The sequence below is a fragment of the Acartia tonsa genome, chromosome 6, assembly GCF_053477335.1.
Source record: "Acartia tonsa isolate MP-2025a chromosome 6, ASM5347733v1, whole genome shotgun sequence".
NCBI classification, from domain to species: domain Eukaryota; kingdom Metazoa; phylum Arthropoda; class Copepoda; order Calanoida; family Acartiidae; genus Acartia; species Acartia tonsa.
In genome coordinates, this window is record NC_137265.1 from 33924410 (window position 1) to 33949458 (window position 25049).

A 25049-nucleotide genomic window follows, 5' to 3' on the forward strand; every position below is an offset into this window, starting at 1 on the left:
TGATTTTAAGCTATTTTCTTGGGGATGGGACACCCCCAACCCCCCAAAAAACAAAAAAATCCCCCCCATTTAAAAAAAAAAGAATTTACTGAAGATTTTCTCGGTCCTTTTACGAATTTCGCCTTAATTTTTTATTTTAAATCACTTTTTGGGGCAATGCCCCTAGGAGCGAAGCCGCTAGTAATTATAAAAAGATAATAAAGCTAGAAGCGAAATAGTAAAAAAGTGTACTTATTTTTCATAGTGTAAAGATTTGCCATGATGATGCTATAAATCTCACCAAAGAAACCCAGGGAGTTACGAATATTTAATTGATAATATAAATATAATCATTCTCAAAAAAAGTATATTCAAAACTACGCTAAAGCTGGTTGATTAAAAAAATTCAAAGATGTATTCAAATTATGCAACTCAATACTTTTACCATTTTCGATGTCTGCAACAAAAAATAACGGTGCTACGGTGGTAAAATTAATTTCAATATCCCTGAATTTTAAAAATGAACAAACAACAACTTCACTTATAAGTGTGTCTTGAATTCTTTTATATTTTCCAGAACAATATTTTTTAACTTTTAGAAGATTTTTAACAAATATTTTGGAAGTTTTTTATATTTACTTATCTTATGTTTCTCTGTTAGAAACTACAAACATGATTCAATTATAAAACTTGAAAGTTTTCCAACTGGCATTAGCAATTTAGCGTCTACAGAACAACTTTTGTAATGGCTGCAGAGTGTCAACAAAATACATATACATACATTACAGGGTGTTGTACTTATTTTTTCAATTTAATATTTTAAGATGCCAAGAAAGTTATAGCATAATAATATTTTTAAATGGTAACCTGTGTTCAGTTAATTAATGAGGATAAACAGATACATTTTTACAGGGTGTCGACCATCAAACATTTTGTATTATTTAATTAATCAATTTTATAATACAGGGTGTTTAGTATACTGGCATGACACTATTTTTCTCCTAAATATCATCTACACTATAATATCTTTAAATAACAATTCTATTTTGTGTTTTATAAGACCATTGTTGGAAATTTTTAATTATAATGTAGGATTGTATTAAGATACTTAAAGCCTAAGTTATTATTTGACCACCCTGTTTAAGTTTGTATATACAATATGTATTAGTTGCTGTCATTATTGTTCCAAAAACTTTTCTTCACACATTTTAGTAAGAACAGATTTTTAAAAACTTTTTTACTAAAACAAAACAATATTAAGATTATTGTATTACATGGATTCATTCATCCATTTTTGCTTATATGAAAATAAAAGCTAAGGACATGATTCACTTTTCAAAAGGATACTTTGTTAGCACTTATATATTTATGTAATGGCCAAGATGGTAGTTAAAATATTGTTATAAATTTAAAATGTTTAGTACACTATTGAAAGTAAAACTAAAAGAAAAGAAAGGTTTATTATGAAATAAGAGAGAAATAAAAAAATTTATGATCAAGAAATTTTTTTTTGAAACATTTGAAATATGCAATTAAATTATTTACATCGAAGTTTCTTCTCATCTAAATTAAATTTTAATCAGAACAATAAAAATCTTTGAAATAGTTTTTAAAAAAGTATTGATTAATATAACCCAGTTGCCATTGACAGAAATTAATAGTTAATATTGTTTTTTTTAAGTTTTAAGTTTTTTTTCCTATACAAATTGCCTCAACACAATGAAGAAATTAAGATATAGATTATTAATTTCTGTCAATGGCAAGTGGGTTAAGCAATACTTTAGTCCTATTGAAAAACACCCTGTATAACCTATACAATGGCATAGCATATGGCACTACCCTAATGTTTTAAGACTCGCGGCTTTAAAAAAAATTCTATTTGAGAGAGTCTATAGATATGGACTCAGGTTTAACCCGGGGCTTGGCAGCCGCAACTTTGGCTGCCTTTCCAATTTTACGTTATCTGCACCTTTGAGTAAGCCGAAAAATTATAGCAGACCCTACGAAGCTGGAAAAAGTGGCGACTAAGATAAGGGAAAAATTAAAAAACTTCTGGTCGAAGTATCCTGATTGATGACATTTTTTATAAATTTCATCGGAATAGGTTTACCATACGTTGAGACATTTGCCCCCAGTGCAGCCAAAGAGTTAGGAGGGTGTAGTAGACCCCTCTCAATTGGGGAGGCCGTACTTATCTATATTCCAAACCCTTGCTTCGCAAATTCCCCCTTAAACTGGTCGACTGCCAAAACTTAGATTTAACATAGGTAAAGTTTTTGCCTAACTTTATTGTAAGAATTGAGTAAATAAAAGATTTCAACTTTTTATCATCCGTACAATTAGATTATAGGTGCTTCAACTTATCAAATTTGGTTTTCAGTCACACCCACCAAAAGACTTGTTTTATTTACTAATAAAGTCTACAAGATCCGCAATTTTTTTTATGACAACAAAAAAATCCACTTAAATTTTTTTACCATCGAAATAATCACTAATTATTATTTGATCAGGTTTTTGTGAATATGTGGTATCCGCCTAGGATAAATGGCAGACACCAGAGTTCAAATGACTACGGCAGTGTGAACAGACGTGGACACCTATACTATAGAGAAGCTACGCTTCTCTAGCAATCACTAAATAATAAACAGAGTCTATTCAGTTGTTTCTTTATTCAGGGTCTAAGGATTACTAACTTTATATACAACAAACAATAGCTACACAGATAGGAATAAATAATCATAAAACAGAATCAATATAATACATATACAATAGTCAGTTTGGGCAATAATGATCCCCCATCCCTGGAAAGGGTGGGGGGAATTAACAATACAGCTTAACCATAATACGGCTGTCAGAATCTATCATTAATTGTTAGGCATAGGGAGGGGGTCGGCAGACCCCTTCACCAGGACTCGGGGGAGGGCACTTGGCCCTTCCCCAAACCCAGGTCAGGGTTGCCATAGGCATGGCTCACGGTTGCCAAATACCACAACTCTCCCCTCGGAAGGCTGGAAGGGGGGTCTCCCTGCCATACTTCCGACAGTGGTTGAGGCCTTCGGCCCGCTCCTTAGGGCTAGAGTATATACAAGCAATAATGATCAATGGAATCCTAGTGGTGATTTTCAGGGCTGATGGGCTCCCAACGTGGGATAGAAGGTAGAGGCTGGCTTGTGTTGGACACGTAGCTTGGCGCCAGCAGGTGTCAGGTTGGCGTGGGGTACGGCCGCTGCGGGGCCGGTCAGTAGCGGGGCATTCTGGTTGTTGTTGGCAGCGGCTGGGGCACTGGCTACCAGGTTGACCGTCTGAGCGACAGCCTGGCCTCCCGAGGGACCGCGGGGCTTTCCAGAGGGTGGTCCAGGCCTGCCTGGGCGGTCATTCCCACTATCGGCTGATTGCATGGACACCATTTCCTCGGCTGCTTCCCGGCCAATAGGAATGGCATCCCAGTCTACTGAAAAGTCCCGGGACTTGGCATGGGTGAGTCTGGCCCTGGCCAAGGCCTTACGATACAAGGTTGGGTGGTACAGGAACACTTGTGACATCGCATTCATGGCGGCCCGTACACCTCCTTGTGCGGCTGCCAGGGAAATGATGGTTAAGTCTCCCAGCAGCTTGAGAATCAGCAACAGCAAACACAGGATGGCTGCGCCATCTCCCCACTCGTGAATAGCCTGTCTGAACCCAGCCCAGACATCCAGGGCTGCTTCTCCTTCCTCCGCCAGTCGGTCGATATTGTAGGACACGATCCCATGGTCTCCGGTGGCTGAACAGCTACCTTGCTAAACGCATGAGCCATATGACAGGCTGGTCAGCATAGCGGCCTTATACGCTGGGAACGCTAGCAGCTGCTGCCAGTCGTTCAGCTCAGCCTGCGAATACAAGCCTCCCGAACTAAAGTCATCCAAGGGTTCTGTCAGCAGCTGCTTGGGCGTATCCAGCGGGGGTGGCCTCTTCTTGGGTGCGGGGGTTAGCTCTATCCAGCCTTCCTCCGCGTGCACAGTTAGGGGGTAGGTAGAGGAGCAGGGAATCTTGGTGGCGTGGCCGCTATACACCTTTGTCACGGCATCTACGAATCCTGTGGGTTCCACTGGCACCTTGTCCCAACATTCATTGCTCTCACGGACAACGTATTTGTTGCATTGGCAGGTAAGCTGGAGCAGTACATCTCCCCTCAGCACAGAGAACGTGCTCCCCTGGACACGCACCGGGTGGGCCGGGTCTAGTTGCTGGAGCTTCCAGCTACTTCTTCTGCCGCGGTGCTTCTCATTCGAGTCTCCAAGGTAAATCCAATGTAACCTGCATGTATCTGGGCCTGCAGGGGGACATCCACATCCCTGGCCGATACTCTGGGCAGCGCTGCCGCGGCCGGGTCAGCTGCCACGAACAATGCTGGGTGGTTGGTAGAATGGGCCTCAAAGTCGCAGTTCACTATGGAGGTGGGGGTGGTCATGTTGATGAAGAATTGGGCTTGATGGTCAACCAGGAACGCATCCATCACTAGACTAGGCTGGAGGCTGCGAATCAGCCTCAAGGGGCAATCCCTCCCCAGGTGGTCCCACACGTAAGTGGCCTCCCCAGTGATGCAGGACAGCTCAGAATGGGGACATTCTAGGGTCAGGTGGTCAGACTGGGACTCCACCCGTCCATTCTCAACTACATAGGTCTCTTCCTTGACCAGCAGTCGTCGTTCCTGGAGCACTAATTCATTGCGGTACAGCTGGCCCTCGAAATGGACGTCCTCCCCTTCACAACCCACCCCCTCGGGGCTGTTGACCAAGGCGCCCACCATATCGAGGGTGAAGAACAGGGGATGGTTCAGCTGAAACGTCAGTGGCTGGGTCTTGCCTGGCAGCGTGTAGACTCGGTTCCTGGCCAGGTCTCGGCACGTTTCTGGATCAATCTTGGTTGGCCTCATGAGGGTGGGGACCGAGGTCACCTTGAGGTGACCCCATACCCCACACCTAAATGTCCACTGGGACACGGTGAGTTGACAGCTATATCCCGTTGTTTCTCTAATCTTGACTTGCTGCAGGACATGTACCTCATGGCCCAGGGGCACCTCCTGGTGTAGCGGCTCCGTGCTACACATCTTCTCCTTATTGTAGGCTGTGACATGGGTGGGGTTGGCACAGTCCCACCCTACCAGGACGTAGCTCGTTGTAGGCCACACGGCTGCGAGCAGTAGTCCCCACAAAACCATCCACCAGTGTGAGAATCTACCAGACAGCCATTGACCTCGCGCACGCGGCTGGGGATCCTCGGCTCGGACCACGGCTGCTTCTTGGGGCTGGACACTGCTGGGCTGCTCCTGGCTAGATACAAATTTCCATTGAGCGTTATCTTTGGGTGCCCGGGGCATCCCGATACCCTCCCCAATGACAGACTGACAGGCGACTGGCGCCTGCCTGGGTGTCGGCTCCCCTAGCCCCAAGGGGTCCCTTCCCTTGTCCATGGCATGCCCAGTGGCATGGGGCTGTAGTGCGTGTGGCACAGGCTCGCCCTGGATTACGTCCCTCCCCTGCCCTGGGAACTCAGGTGCATGTGGCACAGGCAAGTCCTTATATCCCCAAATTTCAATCTCCCCAGCCTCTGGTGCGGGAGGCACAGGCAAGGCTGGAGGGTTACAATATTTTGGATACATTACATTTGTCAAATTTAACTTATCCTGGCTCGACTGGGAATGGTGGGCAGCTGGGTTCCCTCGGCTGGCAGTGGGCGCTGGATGGTGCATGGCTGGGCTCTCCCTACGGGCTGGTGGCGCTGGCTGACTGGGGGTGACGGATGTCACCCCTCCCTCTGGGGCTGCTGGCTCGTTCCAGGATCCAGGTATCTCGGTGGCGGCGAGGGTTGTCGCCCCAGGCACCAGGGTGGGGGCGCTGGATAGCACCCCCCAGTCATCGCAGGTGGCGGCGCCGGATGGCGCCCCATACCTCGACTCCGATGCGCTGGCTAGCGCCTCCTGTCTCTCTCGTTCAGCGGCCGCCAGGGCCTCTCCGTACACCGTCTCAGTGGCGCTGGGTAGCGCCCCTCCACTCTTGCTGGGTAGACTCGGTCTGGCAGGCCCCATCATGTTGAGGCTGAAGGGTTGAGGCCTCAAGACTTCTGGCTCTGCAATGTTGGTGGGCTGCACGAACTCCGGCCCCAGGTGATTGAGGCTGAAGCCCAGGCCAACCCGGTTGGGTTCAGCCGCTCCTCCCAGCACGTTGATCCTAGCTGGGACGGTTCCAAACTGCGGCACTCCGTCGGCTCAGCCCGCTGCGTTGGGGGCGGCTGCTTGCTGGAGTGTTGCTGGGGGCGCGCTCCCTTCCATGTTGGCTACTCTGCTGGGCTTTCCTGGGGGAGCGCCCTTGTCAGCGGCGCGCCTCCGGCCGGCTACCTGGTCCCAGTCGGCCTTGCACTCGGCCACCGTATGGCCGGCATAGTGGCAACGGTCGCATTTGGCAGGACGGTCACGGCGTGGCTGGGTGCGTCTCTCTTCTAGGCTGACCTCCATAGGCGTCGGACAGTCTTGGACTCGGTGGCCTTTCCCATGGCAGCGGTAGCAGCGACCTGGAATCTTGTCATCTGGGGCGACCTTCCCCATCTGGTGGAGACCCGGAGCCAAGGCGCCAATCTCCATTGGCTCCGACTCATCATATTGGGGCAACTGGACGCTGGCTGATCCTGTGAGCCCGTCGGTGGCGTCCACTAGGCACACACCCTCCTTCAGCTGCTTGGTGATCATTGTGACAGTAAACATGGCTCGCCTCGTGTACTCAGGTACCGAGGCGATCTCATGACTCATCATTTCACGTTTCACATTAGCGTTACGAATGCCACGATTTAATTCGTCTATCAACAATTCAAGGTCCTCATGGCTATAGGCCTCCCTATACAAGGCACACTTTGTGGATATGTATGCTTGTATAGGTTCTGTCGAGTCTTGCCTATAATCCCTGAAGGCTTGCTTCAAAGTCTGGGATTCAAAGGCTGGACGAAATAACATTTCACACTCGGCCTTGACTTGTTTGTATGTCAAGGCTTGGCCTGCCTCGCCAAACAGATGAGAGGCCATCTCCGCCGCTTGCCCCGCCAGGGATAGTAAAAGGGCGTTGCGGCGGTTCAGTATGTCATGGGGAGGCACACGGTAAGCCGCCCATGACATCTCGAGTCTCCGGATGTGGGAATTCCAGGATTGCTTGGGCGGTCCTTGATACTCCGGCAGGTTACTCAGCATCAGCTTGCGGTACTCGGCTGGAGCCGGCTGGGGATCATCCTGGAGCCATCCTTGGAGCTGGTCGCCTCCTGGCGCTGGCGGCTGCTCCATCGGGTCAAAGATTCAGCGGCGGGACACGGAGTTTTAAGTCAATACTATAAATGGTTTACACTTGGGGCTTTCTAGCCTAGCAGCCAACACTGTTTATCACTAGGTTGGTAGTTTAACTACAAAGATTTAAATTAGGTGTACCTAAGTACTTGTCACTAGTTTTCTGAGTTGTAGAGTAGGCTGGTAGGGGTAGATAGCTGTTGAGGGTCTGAACTGCTGTCAGGAACTGATTGGGTTTTCCTTATCACACTATAGATAGGAGGGAGAAGCTTGCAAGTCTTTTTTTTCTAAAAATATCTCTGTTGGATGCTATGGAGTAGCTCCGCTCCTGTGTGTGTGTGTGTGCGTGAAATATCCTTTCCTTGCAACGCGCTTACGCACCGGCAGATTCGCGCACACAGGTAAAATGCGCACCTATCCCTCAACCCGCTCTCTCATTGGTCCGCTTTGTCTTATTTGTCCGTTGAATTTTGTTATGCGTCCCATGCTCTGCTGCGCGACCCGTAAATAGCGCTCTGTTCTCCCGGTCGCTATCTCCACACCGTGGGCGGACTTATTCAAGTGTGGGTAGGAAGGGGGAGCGCGTAAGGGGACGGGGTAAAACCGTCCGTTTCCCCCTATGGAGAGGGGGGGGGGGGTGCTGTAGGTTTGAGGTAACTGTGTGGTGAGGTAATTGTGCCCTTTCCTTAATCCTGGGCTTATTGTTATGTCACCTCGATTGTATTTTCTTCAATGGATGGGGGCCCCTCCCCTTCCGTTGGAATAAGGGGTGTATTTGTTGTGCTGAAGGCTTGGGGGGTTAGATTGTTTATCAATGTATTATTATATTACATCTAGGTTCTATTTTTGGCTTTATCACAATACACAACAGATTTGCTTACCAAGCCTGTTCTATTTTTAGTTTTTATCACAATACACAACAAATTTGTTTACCAATCCTTGCTCATAAATCTATTGTTCAGCCTTCACACTAGGGTGGTAATCCCTGCAATGTGATATAATATCTGTTTTTCTAGATGGGTGGCTGCGCTGTAGCCTCTCAGGATACTTGGAGTTAACGTAGTTTTCTTCTGCTTGGTACACTACACTCGTATGTTCGCTCGCAGCTCGCAGCTATTTGGCTTGTTTCAGCCTGTCGGCGGCAGGGAATGTCCCGTCCTGCAGCGCCATGTATCCGAATCCGGCTGGTGGCGGCAGGGAATGTCCCTTCCTGCAGCGCCGCTGGTTCGAATCCTGCTATCTCTTGCAGTAAATGTTGGCCTATTTTCAGCCGTTTACACTTAGTTGGCCTGTTTCAGCTCGTCCGCAGGCCTGTTTCAGCCCTTGAGCGCTCAATTCTCCGTCAGATGTCGGCGCTTCTCGCGGTTCTCCGTCAAGTTTCGCTGCTCTCCGCAGTCTCTCGTCCGATTTCGCTACTCTCCGCAGCTCGGGTTCCGCCACACTTAGTGGTCTTTCGCTAGGTTTCGCTTCCACAACTGCCGGATGCAGAGTTAGACCTTGCTATCCAGGGTGGGTAATTCAGGTTGCTTGTGTCAGTTTTGCCAGTTTCACTGCTGGGAGTACCTTAGCCTCAGCTGCGCGTCTGCTCTACACTTGTGGTTTGCCGTAATCTCACACAGCTGTCACCAAAAGTTGTGGTATCCGCCTAGGATAAATGGCAGACACCAGAGTTCAAATGACTACGGCAGTGTGAACAGACGTGGACACCTATACTATAGAGAAGCTACGCTTCTCTAGCAATCACTAAATAATAAACAGAGTCTATTCAGTTGTTTCTTTATTCAGGGTCTAAGGATTACTAACTTTATATACAACAAACAATAGCTACACAGATAGGAATAAATAATCATAAAACAGAATCAATATAATACATATACAATAGTCAGTTTGGGCAATAATGATCCCCCATCCCTGGAAAGGGTGGGGGGAATTAACAATACAGCTTAACCATAATACGGCTGTCAGAATCTATCATTAATTGTTAGGCATAGGGAGGGGGTCGGCAGACCCCTTCCCCAGGACTCGGGGGAGGGCACTTGGCCCTTCCCCGAACCCAGGTCAGGGTTGCCATAGGCATGGCTCACGGTTGCCGAATACCACAAATACACAAAACTTTGAAATTGTGATATTGGCGCATTTCTTTTCGAATTAAATTTAAGTAATATTGTTTGAAACCCCTTAAATTAGGGTCTGGTTTGGTTTTGTCGCAATAAAAGTTTTCTAACACACATCACTATGTCTTCCTTGTTTTCAACTTTTAGTGTTTTATTTTATTTATTCAAACAATTACACATTTCAATATTTTAAATAAATCTTACGATGCTTCGTTTGTCAGAATAAAATTAAATAAACTTCGTAAAAAGAATTAAAAACTTCATCCAAAAACATTCACTAGTCTTAAATTTAATTGTCTTATGTCACTTAGGATTATACATGAAAATATGTACATATGGTTTTATCTATAATACAAAGTAGCTTGATGTCTGTCCGTCCGTCCGTCTGTCCGTCCGTCTGAAGCTTAAGATCTCGGTAACCACTGAACCGATTGGATTCTACTCTTCAGGGTATATACCTATTGGTCCTGTGGTGGTTTTAAGCTATTTTCTTGGGGGGTGGGACACCCCCAACCCCCCCCCCTAAAATGAAAATTTCCCCCCCAAAAAAAAAATTTTCATATTTTTTTCTAATTTTAATGTTTTTTATGTTTTTATATATTTTTATTAATTTTTATACTTTTTTATATTTTCTTTATATTTTCAATTATTTTTCTTCTTTTTAAATTTCTTTTCTTCTTTTAATTTTGTTTTATCAAATTCAAAAAGATTGTGAAAACTTCCTTCTCCTGTGAGGGAGAAGCCCCAAAAAGACTAATGGCAAAGAAATTTTAAAAAACAATAAAAAAAAACTTAAAAGAAAAATTTCAAAGGTTTTAAATAATATAAATCAATATAAAAAGTTATAAAGAGTTTCAAAATGTTATAAAGAGTTATAAATTGATATAAAGAGTAGTAAAATGTTATAAAATACAAAAAATATCTAAAAATATGTAAACAAAATTTTTAAAATTCTCCCCTGAACCTTCAGAAATAAAGCCCCTAGAGGCTAGGGGCGAAGCCGCTAGTAAATGAACACAGTAATAGTGTCTGACTGATTATGACGTAACAAAAAAAAATTAGCCAATGAGAGGCCGTTATTGACCAATGGTAAAATTTATAGTGGCCTCTCATTGGCTGATTTTTTTTGTTACGTCATAATCAGTCAGACACTATTACTGTGTTCCTAGTAAATATATATAGATCCTTGATATTTTTGCCAAAATTTTAAATTTAAAGTGGGAGATTTCCCTTAAATTGACTAGCGACCAAAAAAACATCCGACACCCTTTCATGAAAAAAATATAAAAACTAATTCTTTGATCTTGGGTTTGGTTCTGTTAGGTACAGTTTAGCCCCGCAGAATTAGGGAACTTGTACAAGGGGATAGACATTAGGAGAAAACTCCCACTCCCTTATTTTCAATTTATTTCAAAATATGGAGGGGAGGGGGGGGGGTTCTTTGATCACTATGCATTTTCGTATCGTAAAATGAAAAAATGCCAATATTTTCAGTACATAAATTGTTTAAGAGCTTTAAGAACAGACCTAATTTTTTCAACAATGCTTCATGTGGAGTTATGTGATACATGTTAAGAATATGATATCCTGGACCGGCTTTGTAAAGTCACAGGACACGTATGATATCTATGTTTATAGCCCCCCCCCGCCCCAAGGAGTGGAATAAATAAAGTATAGCCGTTTCCTAGTTTAATTTTGATAAGACAATGGCTGATAAATTGGTGTATTAAAGGATGCAAACTTTTTTATTTTAATATCCGTGGAAAATTATGGAAAATGCAGCGGATATTAATTGGTTTCAAAGCCATACTAGAAAAGCTTTTCTTTCATTCAGGGTTCGGCAGCCATAGTCTCTGTGGCTTTTCATATTGAAAAAAAGGCAAACAACAAGTCAAGTCATGACTAACTTTTAAAATCATTGGAAGAAACATTCAAAAAAAATACACTTAATTAAAGAAAAAAGTTACACTTACATGACAACATACAATGGCCGATAAATGATGAGACACAGTCTTGCCCCATCTGTAGATAAAATTAGAGGTTGAAAAGTTTAGACACTGAACTAAATGAACAAACCAATCAAAATTCAATAAAAGTCCCTAAGATCTAAAGCCAACGAAAACATAATTAACAAGGATGACAACATCCATAAAAGCACTGAAACGGTAGGACAAAAAGACATTAACACTTGTATAGTGTCAGAACTGAATAATCAGAATATAAATGTATAAGAGTCGAAGCAAAATTGAACGGAATAAGGAAAAATAGATTATATTTATTTCAGTACTTACGAGATTTAGTGAATATACATCAAAAATATATTCACCAAACCTTATTCTAATTTAGCGGGTTTTGAAATATTAAAACATATTTTTTAATATTTGTTGACCAGCTGAGAAGGTAACAAGATATTACCCTCTGTTAATATATATTAGTATATTCAGATTTTCAATTTAAATATTCCCCTTCTATGTGTTAGGAAATATACAGAAAGGTGTGAAGTTTGGACTTCCGGGGTACATGGGATATTAAGAAAGAAGGTGTATCAACTTTTTTTTTATGGCTAGCCGGTTCTTTTAGTAAGTAGTAGACGTAAAATTTTTCATAGAATTCAGATATGCAATCGGTTTTTTTGTAGACCTCTTATTTTTTAAGTAATTTAAGTTTTAAAAAAAAATAATTAAGTCAGTTTTAAGGTACTAAAACGCAACAAAATAAAAGAAGAAAATGGCCAGTAAGAACAAAAATAGTAAGATCTTTAATTTGACACCTTACTTTTAAAATTCTGTTGAGTAATTATTGAAAAAATCTATTTTTTTAACCTCAGTTTTATAAAAACTTTAGACCTAAATATTTTCTCAAACAGACATAAAAAACATGGGTTCATATATACCTTTAGAATCAGAAAAATATTACGAATCCATTGTAAGCAAAATTGAAAAAAAGTAAAAAAATAAAAAAATATAAAAATGGCCAATTGTATTTTTTGTTCTGGCAACAATATCGTCTTTCCTTTTTTACCCCCTCTTTACCCCCTCTATACCCCCTTCCCATTTTTATACCCAATTCAAAAGTTAAGACGTTGCCTGTACAATATAATATGATATTTTCATATAATTCCTTTTATTGTAGTTTATATACTATATTGTAAACTGTTTTTTTCAATTTTGCTTACAATGGATTCGTAATATTTTTCTGATTCTAAAGGTATATATGAACCCATATTTTTTTACTTGTGAAATGATAAAATTGAGTTCAAAGTTTTTATTCTCGTGGGTTTTAAAAAATCGATTTTTTCAATAATTACCTGACAGAATTGAAAAAGTAAGGTGTCAAATTAAAGATCTTACTATTTTTGTTCATAATGGCCATTTTCTTTCTTTTTTTTGTTGCATTTTAGTACCTTAAAATCGACTTAATTTTTTTTTTTTTAAACTTAAATTACTTAAAAAATAAGAGGTCTACAAAAAAACCGATTGCATATCTGAATTCTATGAAAAATTTTACATCTACTACTTACTAAAAGCACCGGCTAGCTATAAAAAAAAAAGTTGATACAACTTCTTTTAATATATTTACGGGAAAATAATATTTACAAAATATTAATAAACAGTAATATTTCACTACGAAATCACCCTAGTTTTGATTTATTTAATATTTTTCAAGAAATATTCAAACTTCAAATATGATTGGTTAAATAACTGTACCCCACTTTCCGCGTGTCCAGGAACGGTGCATGGCTACGTGTAGCCATATTGATTTAAAGATTGCTATCAGGTGAGCGGCCGTACCTCTGGCAGTGGCGACGGCTACACTTAACGATTTAAAGATACAGCTCTGTTTTAAAATTAAATCTATGAAAATGCTCCTCATATACGTCAAAAGGTGGGGGTAAAGGAGTTTTTTAAGCCTCTCAACCTTTAAATCCCCTCATTTTAGCCACCTCAAACTCTTAAACCCTTCAATTACCCACCTCAAAATAAAAGCTTGAATGTTCCTTATTCCCCTTTCTCCTCTGCATTTATCAGAAGAAATAAAAGGATAGTAAGAAGTTCATAATTTAAATGCAAAAGAAAATCAATTTGTAAACCTTTTTTTTTGTTTACACATATACAATGATTTTGCAGAAAAAAAGGTATTATATTCTTTTTTTGTTGAATTGTAACTTTATGTATAAAATATATGGAGATGTTTGTTCAATATAAAAAATAAAAATCTTTATTTTTGTGCATTATAATGTGTTTGTGCATGTGAATCTGTTTTATTTCTAGGTGAATTCATAAATGTGTGTGAGTGTGTGTGTATGTGTGTGTGTACTGCATCTTAGTGCATAAATAAACAGCTGTACTTTATGGTTTTGCCAGAGCTACAGTAAATATTAAATAATGCACCCCTGCTGCACCCCTTTACTTCCCCCTCTTGCTGCCCCCCTTCCCTCAGTGCACCCCCTAACATTTGTTTATGACCAACTATTTTTTCTTCTTTGCTCTGTTATGGCAGTTTGAATTGCATAAAACAGATTGATTTTTTTTCAATGCATAGTATCATAGTACTTCCAACCAGTTTTTTTTTCAGCAATAGAGAATAAATTGTGCTAAAGTTGGACAACACATTTGGAATCTACTCTTTTTTACACAACCAAAACTGGTTAGATTTATCTAAGTATATAAATCTCTTAATTAGGTGAACTTATTTTCAAAAAAAAGAAGATTAAACTATCCTAGCAAATGGGTATGCCTAATATTTATGTATTTAATTATAAGCATACATTTAAAATACACAGTCAATAGAAACACTTGTAAGATTGAAAAAGACATATTTAGATTTTATAAAAAGAAGATACAATTATTCTGAATGGATAAAAACGAATTTTTCAAAGAAAGGAAATTATTTGCCTCACGCTATAAAGATTAAACCAGGATACTGTCTAACATTATTCTGAATAAAAAATGATTAGTTTACTTTAACATAAAGGATCTCTTTCTGAATAAGAGCCATTCAAAGACAATAATTGCAATTAGAGTACAATGGAAATAAAATAGTAAAATGAATATTGTGGCTATCAAAAAGTTAAGAAAATAGAGGCATACCAACGGAGGGTGGGGATGGAAGTAAAAGAAAGATGCATTTCAGATTTTGGCAATTGAAAAGACGTTGAAGGATATATATGCTGTTGGTAATTGTGCTGCACAGTGTATACAGTTCTGTATAAACGGTTGTCAAAATGTTGTAACATTTATATTATTGCTTCATTCATTCCAAAGAAAACAAGCTTATGAAATCACAGAAAATATATAAAAACAGAAGAAGTAAACAAAATAATACCATCAATTGTAGTAAAATAAGTTAGAGTTAGTTGTATCCATCTAAAACTTTTATTTTTATTTTCATACAAATAAATCTTAAAAAGAAGAAAAAAAATTTTAAAAATATTTGAGTAAAACATGATGTTATTTTATAATTAAAATCTTGAAGCTAAATTTTCTATCACTTTGGGCCCATATATTTTTTAGGAAAAAAATATTTTCTTTTTGTTTTTGATGTTATAACTAAAAAGGCTTTACCCCTTTATAAAATAGAACAGTTATGCCCCTAGCATTTATGGTTTTGTATACACTATAGGAGGAAAGGGCAGAAAGAGAGCTAAAAATCATTCCATGACCTAATTATACAAAAAAAAACTTGAACAGGAAGAAATCAGTTAGTATCAGTGGTTAGCTACACCTAACAGCCAAAAAAGAACCTTAATAATTTATTCTTTAAAAAACCTAATTAACCTTGACTACATGCCTATAGGGTCCTAATTTTCACAATTGAATAATGTAAACCAATTTCAGTTATTAAACCTTGTTTAATGGGATTAATTATACTTGAGTATGTGATAAATAAGATGTTGATTTTATATTATATTATATTACAGGTGTACAGATCTGACACGCGTGACCTAGTTGCGAATATCTCCGCTGATTATCCACAACTACATCTTGCAAATCTGCCAGCTTCTACTGACTTTATTGTCTCCCTCAGAACTAGGGTGAGTCATAGAGTAACTACACTTAATCCTAGTTTAGGATGTTCTATGATTGCAAATGGCGCAGCATTATTGTAAAAAATATTTTTAAGATAAATTCAAATACCTTAGATTAAAAAACAATAATATTTATATTCATAAGGAGTGCAGCAGGAAAAAGCCAAAAGTTTATTCCTCATAAACATGGTATTAGTCTAAGAGTAACTGCATTCAAGAAAAGTTTTTCTGTCAGTAAATATTGCTTAATAATCCTGTCATAAAAGTTATGTAGCTACTATTAAAGTGAGTCAAAGTGTAACTAAATATGTGCATAGTTTTCTGTAAGGCATATATATCTTTAAAAATTAGCATAATTTGTATAAACCTACATAACGTTTACAAAAAAATTTTCAAGATTATGAAAAGATAGGTTTCAAATGACCAAAATGCATTATAAAAATTTTAAAGGCTGCACAAACTATACCTTATTCTAAACAACCCTTATGTAAGAGTTACACTCCTGTAAAAATTGCCATTGAAAATGTTTTTATACCTCAAAATTGCCAATAAAATAAAAGTAAAGACAGCAGGAAATCACACTTAATAAAGTATATACTCTTAACAATATATCATATTTTACAGCAAATTGATATTTAGTTCCCGAAAAAAAGTTATTTGTTTTCTTGCTTTTCCTGTTGAGATGAGGGATTGGCATTTCCCCCTTTAATATGAAAACTTTTTAAAATTATTCGCTTTATGATAGCTGTCCTAATTCAAAAAAATTAAAAAAGTGTACCATATAGTTTACAACAACATAATATTATTTATTCAACTTTAGCATCAGTTTTAAAGAAAAAAATGATTACTGAAATTTATTTTTGTGTGTTATGGCTGTAATTGGCTTTTTTGGGTAAAATTTAAAGTTTCCATTCTTAAAATAAAAGTTGTGTATGCACCCCAGTATTACTAATTTAATCAAATATATTTTTTAAAAATGTTTATTACTTTAGATATTAAAAAAATCAGGGATCGGAAGCCTCACGTAAGCCGCGCATAAGCCTCAGTTTTAAACCTGCTTGTGAGCAGAAAAAAAAATTTCAGAAAGAAGGATTGTCTGCTAAAGAGCCGTTTTATACATCCAGCTGAATTTTATAGTGATAAAATCACGATTTCACTGAGGCTTACACGCGGCTTACGTGAGGCTTCCGATCCCTGAAAAAAATTTTATGTGTTATAACCATATTTGGCCTTTTGAGGCAAATACTTATTGTTCCCTTTATTTATTAAAAGTTGTATATGCTCGCCAGTATTTTTATTCAATTTAGATCCATTTCGATAAAATTTTGACTATTTGGAAATTTCTTTATTAATTGAGTGTTATAACCATATGTTATTGGATTATTACAATTTCCCCATTCTTTACTTAAAGTTGAGTATGATCACCATTACTATTATTCAATTTAAATCCATTTCAGTAAAACTTTGACTATTTCGTTATATTTGCGTTTTATAACCGTATTCGGCTTTTTATGGTAAATTTAATATTCCCATTCTTAACTAAAAGTGGTGTATGCTCGCCAGTAATATTATTCAAATAAGATCCAGTTTGTTAAATTTTGACTGTTAAATTAGATCTAATTCTATAAAATTTTGACTGTTCTGGAAATTTCTTTATATTTGTATTATGAGCATATGTGGCCTTTTGAGGTTTATTTTGTTGTACCCATTCTTAACTAAAATTTGTGTATGCTCGCCAGTATTATATTTTAAATTAGATCCTTTCGATAAAATTTTGACTATTTTGGATGTTTATTTTGGCTTTTGAGGTAATTTTTAATGTTACCATTCTTAACTAAAAGTTGTGAATGCTCGCCAGTATTATAATTAAAATTAGATCCTTTTCGATAAAATTTTGACTATTTTGAATGTTTACTTTGGCTTTTGAGGTAATTTTTAATGTTCCCTTTCTTAACTAAAAGTTGTATATGCTCGCCAGTATTATTATTCAAATTAGATCCATTGAACATTTGACAAAGAGAAGATAATGTTTGTTAGGGCACACACACACACACACACACACACACACACACACATACAAACACATAAATACACAAATACATGAATTAAACATAACTTACTTGAAAATAACACAACGAATGCGGGAATTATCATCTGCAAAAAAAATACTAAAATGATTTAATTTTTTAAAAGCGAAGCTTTTCTATAATTAGAGTCGGTCCATACGTCCGTCCGTCCGTAACGGATAGCTTTTTTCGTTAATTTAGGCATGTTAGAATTGTCCTATCGATTTCAAATTTTGCATGGCGATTCCTTTAGTAGTTAGGTACGATTTAGAAAGCGTAGCAACTCTATAATCATCACCAAAATATCCGTACGTCCATTTTAAACATGTTGATTTTTTACTTTTTAACAACAAATTTTCATGTGATCCGATTGATCTGATTTTTGGTATATCAATTCCTGGGACAACAAAGTATAATGTTATAAGCAAAGCAACTCTATATTTAAGTCCTAAAAATGTAAGAATGTTCATAAACATTATCCTGTATCCAGCAGTTTTTCAACAAATTTACTTACAATTTTGGTTCGACTCTTATACATTTATATTTTGATTATTCACTTCTGACACTATTCAAATGTTAATGTCCGTTTGTCCTACCGTTTCAGTGCTTGACTTTTATGGATGTTGTCATCCTTGTTTAAGATATGAATTCTTTTTTCTTGATAAACGCATTACTTAACATATTATAAAATTTTTGCTTTAGAGAAATCTTTAGGCTTAATTGTTTTTATTGAAATGGTTTAACTCTCCCTAAAAACACAACTGTTGTGTTAAAGTCATAGTATTTAACTAAATTATATAGGGTTGAGTTATGCAATCTTTTAAAGAAAGTGTTTCCATTATAACATAACACATTTTTTGTACATTTTTCAAAATTTAATATTTATTTTTTTTTTTTATTTTTCAGGGTCCTAAACCTATGAGCTTTTATCCAATCACGATGGAGACTTTCACCTTAAGATCTGAGGAACAGCTGGCTGCTACTACACGGCTATCAAATCCTTCCTATGACAGGTAATAAATAGTTTTAAAAGTTTTGTCAGGGATTTTTAGGGAGAAGATAATGGACGATAGATTAATATACACCCCGATTATGTTAATAGTTATAAAATGTAAAATTATAAGATTAAAACCAGTTTTTTAGCCCCGAGATGGCGAAGACACGGGCTTAAAAAACTGGTTTTAATCTCATGATTGAAAAAAAATCAGTTTTCCATATGATATCTATCAAACAAATATCATTTACATCCCTTTTTAAATTTCTGTTATAGCCGCTTTAAATCTTGGAAAGTTTTCTACTTTGCTATCCGTATGGATTGTTGTTTGCAGAATAAGATGAATTGAGATGGAAATAACCGTTTGTCTGTTTACAACTTACATAATTGTAATCTAAGTGTTTTTATGAAATGTTGTTATTGAAGCTAAAATATTTGCAACATTATATTCAATTGTTTCTGCAAAATAATAAAATATTTTCAAAATAAAATCTTATATAAATTCTATGAGATAGGGATAATTTATCTAACGAAAAAAAATATTTTTCTTAATATTTTTCATGGTAAAAACAGAGTGTTCTTAATAGTCTCACCAATTTGCGGCTAGCTGCCTTTAAATTTACATCTGAGGGAGATTGGTGGATATCTCTCTGTTAAAAAATAATTTTTCATTTAATTCTTTGAGGGGTGAAGGGTCAACTGCTCTACATTTATCTTACTCTCTTATTTCTACAGACATCCAAGAGAGAGAGGGGGGGAATTAGCTCTTTATTACAATAGTCCCCAACGTTTTATAATAACGTTTTCTTATACGTTGGCTCAACAACTTGAATTTTGATAGATTTGTTTATTTAAACCACTAATTGTAATCTACAGAAAGGGTAATTTAGTGTGCCATCATTTGTCTTAATAATGATAATTATTTGACGAGCTGTTTAGGTGTTTTTTCATGCTTGTTACACACACATTTTTGATACAATCATCTACTTTTTATAGAAATTTAATTAGCAAAATTACTATTGAAAAATTGATTAAATTTTGGTGGAAATTTTGATTATAAATTTAATTAGATAAAATTTTAAAATAAAACTCATGATTTTACATAACGCTCGATGTACTTGTTACCAGAAGAATTGGTCTACTCCCCTTTCTTTCCCTAAATTTAAAAAATTACAATTAAGAACAAGATTATCGTTATTATCTTATCCATGACTAATCCAAAAAGAAAGAAAATAAGATTGTTGTCCGATTTCAGTTACATAAGTCAACTGAAAGTGCTAAATAATGCAATAGCTTTATTCAAAGATTTGTCTTGGTTTATTTAAGCAATTTCTGACCTTTAAGAGTTCCAAAGAGATTGAAACGGTACAAACGTTCATACTTTGTTTGATTTAGAATGGTACCAATAGTTGGAATATTACTTGGCCTACTGCTGGTGTTATCAATCCTCCCCATAACTGTGCATCTGGTGATGAAAAGAAGAATGTTGATGGCACATGATCATGAGGTTTGTAGACATTTCTAAACAAAAAAATTATTGTAACAATTATTTTACGTCTATAAGTAAAAGATACAAGCAACAGACGTTAAAGCAAGATGGCTCCCACAATGTCATAATGTACTTGAAAGTGGAGCTTGAGCTGGCCCTGGTGTTTCATTATAAAAGTGTCTCCTCCAACTTCTTGATTATTTAGGTCCTAAAACTAATAAGAATAATAAAACCTATATTTATAAGGATTTTAAAAGTCTTACTTTTTAGAGTCGAGATTCATCAGATCAAGACTGCATGCAGCTGACAAATAGTTACCAGGATGGCGCAACTTTTACAGCTACTGCAACTTCCAGTATACAGGTACGAAATAGAATGGCAGCTTTCAGGATTGAGCAACTTCTAGGTACATATGTTACAGTTACATATGATGAATGCACACAACATTAGTTGGCAATTCTCCACAAACTTTCTTGTTTAGCACATTACACCTGCCTCTTTTCTTGAAATAAATTGAAAATAGGGTTCAATTTGTTTGATGGTTTAGATTAGTTTATATTAGGTTCTGGGTTAGTGCACAATAAGTATAGAACCCCCATGGTTAGTGCTACTTTGGGGATAGGCTTATGAAGATGAAAAAACAGCCTTATTTTCATTTTTTTTTAAAGATAGGTTGGTTCTAGTGCTTTATAGGCACTTTTATGAAAAACACCTAATAAATTTAAAAATAAAATATGTTAAAATCTAGAACTTGTGAGATATATTAATTTTAGGACTACACCTGCACCCCTGATCACCAGGCTGCTGACAGCTCCACATTTCCAGTAGCGGCTGCTAAACCTTTCACTGCAGCTGCCAGTGGTGAGGAGAGTATGGTCAGCAGCTTCCTGGCCGCTAAACCGGTGACACCGCCGCAGCCGTTTAATTCTGCTTTTGTAGAAGAACCTCAGAGCTTCAAATTTCCGCCAGCCACGAGTGAGCTACAGGTAAAACAGCCAGGCTGGAGGTGGTTTCCCTCAAATCAGGTCCCCCGCAAATGTTTGACACAAGATAAAAACTACCCCTCCAACTTTATTATCAAGTTATTTTTTTAAAAGGGAGGTGTGAGTGTTCTATGCTCGCTTACCGCTTTATGGGAGAGTACCAATATTCTATTTTAAGTAACGCCTTTTAATTCAACTTTACCACCATGCTATTAAAAAAGAAATATTTTCAAAAAGGAGGATATAGGTTGACTATTCTAGTTTCCATTTTCCAAAAGTGATTTCAAATTCAATAATCTTTGGTTTATTTATGATGTTAGTTTACATGAAATAGCTAAAGTCAAGGTTAAAAATGCAACTTAAAATTGAAAACATAACAAAGTTTACAACTTTTATCTAATTTTATTTGGAGGAAAGAATGAATTCGAAATTAAAATTACTACTTCCAGCAGTATGCAAGGATAAACATGTCCAAGGAGTGAGGCATAAGTTTATGGTTAAAAAAAATAATGGAAAAAGGGTAAAACTTGAGGAAATACAAACTGTCCCAATTTTGTATAACTTTTGCGGAACATGTTCCCATTACGTCATATTTTTCATTCCCGAAAAAGGGAAGGGGGAAAGAAAAAAAAGGGAAGGGGGGAAGAAAAAAGAAATGGGAGAAAAGGGGGTTTTCCCCATCTCTTTTGAAGAGATTTTCTTCCCCCCTTCTCTTTTTCGGGAAAGAAAAATATGACGTAATAGGACTTGTTCCGCAAAAGTTATACAAAATTGGGACAGTTTGTATTTCCTCGTAAAACTTTAATGTAATCATTTAGAGTTTACTTAAGAACCACCCATTAAAAATTTTAATTTTTACCATATCATTATCTTTCCAAAAATTAAATATCAATTAGATTTTCCTCTAGCGAGCACAGAACCCCCTCCCTTATTTAAATAACTAATTTAATTAAAATCAGGGTAAGGGGTAATTCTTAAAATTGATTAAAAAATGAAAAAAAATTCTAATTTAAATTTGCAACTTACTTTTCTCTAAATCGTATATAAGCATATGCCTTTTCTATTTCTAAACAGAATGCATCCAATCCTTATTATTTCCAACACGTAAACCTTATTTTATCTAAAAATTTAAAAGAAAATATTTCAAATTTATCAATTCTAGATTAGATTTTTATTGTTTTAAATATGAAATATTCAAAAGCAAATCATTTCCCTGTCTGACACATATGTATGTTAGAACAAATTTTAGTTTTTTAAAAGCGAACCTTTTTAAATAGTGAATCTTTTCTATAATGAGGGTCGGTCCGTCTGTCCGTAACGGATAGCTTTTTTCGTTAATTTAGGCATATTAGAATTTCCTATCGATTTCAAACTTTGCATGATGATTCCTGTAATAGTTAGGTACGATTTAGAAAGAGTAGCAAGTCTATAATCGTTACCAGATTGTCCGTACGTCCATTTTAAACATATTCTAAAAATTGTTCTTTAAAGAGCTGGTTATTCTTTTATAATGTAAGGTGATGCATGTCTGTGTCTTATTATGTGTGTTTGTACCAAAAGATCTTGCTAACCACTGGACCGATATATAGCACTTCATTTTAGAATAGTTTCGTTTAAATTCAAGCAAGATTTTCTATTTACTTTAGAGGATGGTAACAGCCCCCTTATTAGACAAATCGCTCTAAGAGAAAATATATTCCCACCCACCCCCATTTTAAAGTTGTTCTTAAAAAAAAAACATTTACAATAATTACCCCCAACTTAATGGATTTTTTTCTTGATCTAAAAGTTATTTGATTTATGTTAACCTCGCTATGCAATACCTATTATGTTTTAAATGAGTATACGGACCCAACTTTAAATTGGGGTTCAGTCAGTTTAAAGCTTAAAGTTTAAGTGTATTTAGTGTGTTATGAATTATACTGAATATATGTATGTTCTTAGCCATTTAAAACTTTCCACATTAATTATATGAAAGTTTAGAACAATTTAGCTTCATTTATTTTATGCGAGCAAATATTTTTAGTACAGAGCAATAAAACCAGGGCTCAGCACTAGTGTATATTTAGGGTGGCTGAGTATTCATTAAAAAATTTAGGTGTGGCAGCTTGATAGTAAAAAAGGGGTTTCCCTCAAAATTCTTAGTCGAGCACAAAACACCCCCTTTTCTTATATTGAAATTAGGGGGGAAGTAATTTCTTTTATTGCTAGTGAACAGATTAGATTATATAGGGTACTGGGCAGCCCTACACAGAGTTACTACACTGCAGGGGTAGGCATAGGAAAAAACTACCTTATTTTTTAAATTTCACTTTGAGTGATATCACTGAATTTTTTGTATCAATATGCTATAAGCCATTATGTTAGTAGGAATTTAGGAGCTGAATTGTAATCGATTGGCTCCAGCTGCGCGAACAGCAACTTTACACAGTAAAAATGAGCAGATCCTGTATGTTGAATGCGCGGCTGCCGAGCCCAAAATAAAATTATGTAGGGAATTTTTAAAATCACAATTTCATAATTCTTTCCCATTTCAGTAATTTTAAGATTTATATCTCTAATACTAAAAACTTGGAGATATGTTTGTCTAAAAGTAAAAATATATCCGTAACGACTGAATTAATTGGAAATTTATATCAAGTTAATCCTTAACGCTTTATATTTTTACTATCTGCTACATCCCTAGCATCTAGGTCCTCTGTATTCGAAGTTGTAGACAAAAATCCTTATTACTTTTTATACTTTGATTATTTTCTTCCTATTAATTCAACATATTCTTGACTCTATATCAAACATTAAAAATCTATTAAAGTTTTGTATCTAGGCGTGTGTATCAAAATCCAAACCTGGACATTCAGTATCTACTTCCAGTTTACAAAAAGGTAGGTCTTGAAAATCTTAAGTGACAATGGACGACAAACAGCTATAACACTAAACTCTTTACGGAGAGGAGGGCGGAGGTCCTTCCCTCCCAAGATTTTATGAACATTAAATTAATTACATTAAAATTTTTATGACTTTTCAAAAAAAATTTAACCAGTACATCCTGGTTGCCACTAAGCAAATCCAGGTTTTTGAGTTCTATGCAATTTTGCTTTTTAACTTATCTTGGTGTATTTGTTTCCAGATTAAATAAATCTCCCCCCCCCCCTCAAATATGTTTAAACAAATCCAATATTTGTGTTATTTTCCATTAAAACTATTTTTATTTTAGGGTGTACAGAAGAAGGAGAATCTGTCACCAAACTTAAATCTATTTTAAAGGTAAATATTTCAAACATAATGTATCAATTACTCCATGCGTTCGTCCGTAAGCTCCACTAGTGTCTTACTGGATGCAGAAAAATTCCTTAAAACCATCCCAAGATTTATATCTAAAATAAAAAGGCATAAAAAGTATCCTTAGACCTATGAGAAGCTTCGATAAAATAGAGAACTCAAACGGATCATTATTTATCGAAGTCTTAGCAACAGACATAAAAACCAATGTATACTTGCCTATCAATAGTTATTTGTATTGTATGATGTCCTTTTTTATTAGGCAATATAAGCTGCTTTTATTCCTCACTATCTCCTATAACTATATTATCTATGTTTCTAGAGTTGTGACGTGTCAAGCCCTGTGATACCCAATCCACAGTTGCCACATTCAAACTCATCAACGTTGACAAAACATTCCAACACGTCAACCTTGTCGCGACACCCACACTCCAATAGTTCAACATTAAGTAAGCATACATGTAAACATTTTAATAATAATTCTTAGAATATTATTTCTTGTGCTCTAGTAATAAATGTTAATGATACACAATTTTAAACTGTATTGATAAGGCTATATTTTGTAAATTAAAAAATTTTATCAAATGATATTTTGAATGAAAGAGACTGATTTTGAAGAAAAAAACTATAACATAAATAAAAGCAATAAAAATAATTTGTTTGTGAAAATCATTAAGATTTCTCCAAATTTTATCTTAATCAAGAACAATGTTGTGATCATTATATGTGGAACTTTCTTCATAAGCGATTGCTAAAGACTAAAGCAACTTAATTCAATTGATTATATTTTTTCTGTGAGAGAAATGGGCAT

The 25049-nt window shown here is 36.7% G+C and overlaps 1 protein-coding gene across 1 annotated transcript in view; it reads left to right on the top strand.

Annotated features, from left to right (window-relative positions):
• LOC145322448 (uncharacterized) overlaps positions 1 to 24770 on the top strand; it is a 165154-nt gene extending 140384 nt beyond the window's left edge. The window contains exons 20-27 of the mRNA XM_080164449.1: positions 15320 to 15433; positions 18400 to 18506; positions 19883 to 19994; positions 20247 to 20339; positions 20750 to 20962; positions 23784 to 23841; positions 24174 to 24223; positions 24561 to 24770. Of these exons, the coding sequence (XP_080020575.1) occupies positions 15320 to 15433; positions 18400 to 18506; positions 19883 to 19994; positions 20247 to 20339; positions 20750 to 20962; positions 23784 to 23841; positions 24174 to 24223; positions 24561 to 24725 (912 nt within the window). The 3' untranslated portion in view covers positions 24726 to 24770. The remainder of the gene's footprint in view (positions 1 to 15319; positions 15434 to 18399; positions 18507 to 19882; positions 19995 to 20246; positions 20340 to 20749; positions 20963 to 23783; positions 23842 to 24173; positions 24224 to 24560) is intronic.
• The last annotated feature ends 279 nt before the right edge of the window (positions 24771 to 25049 follow it).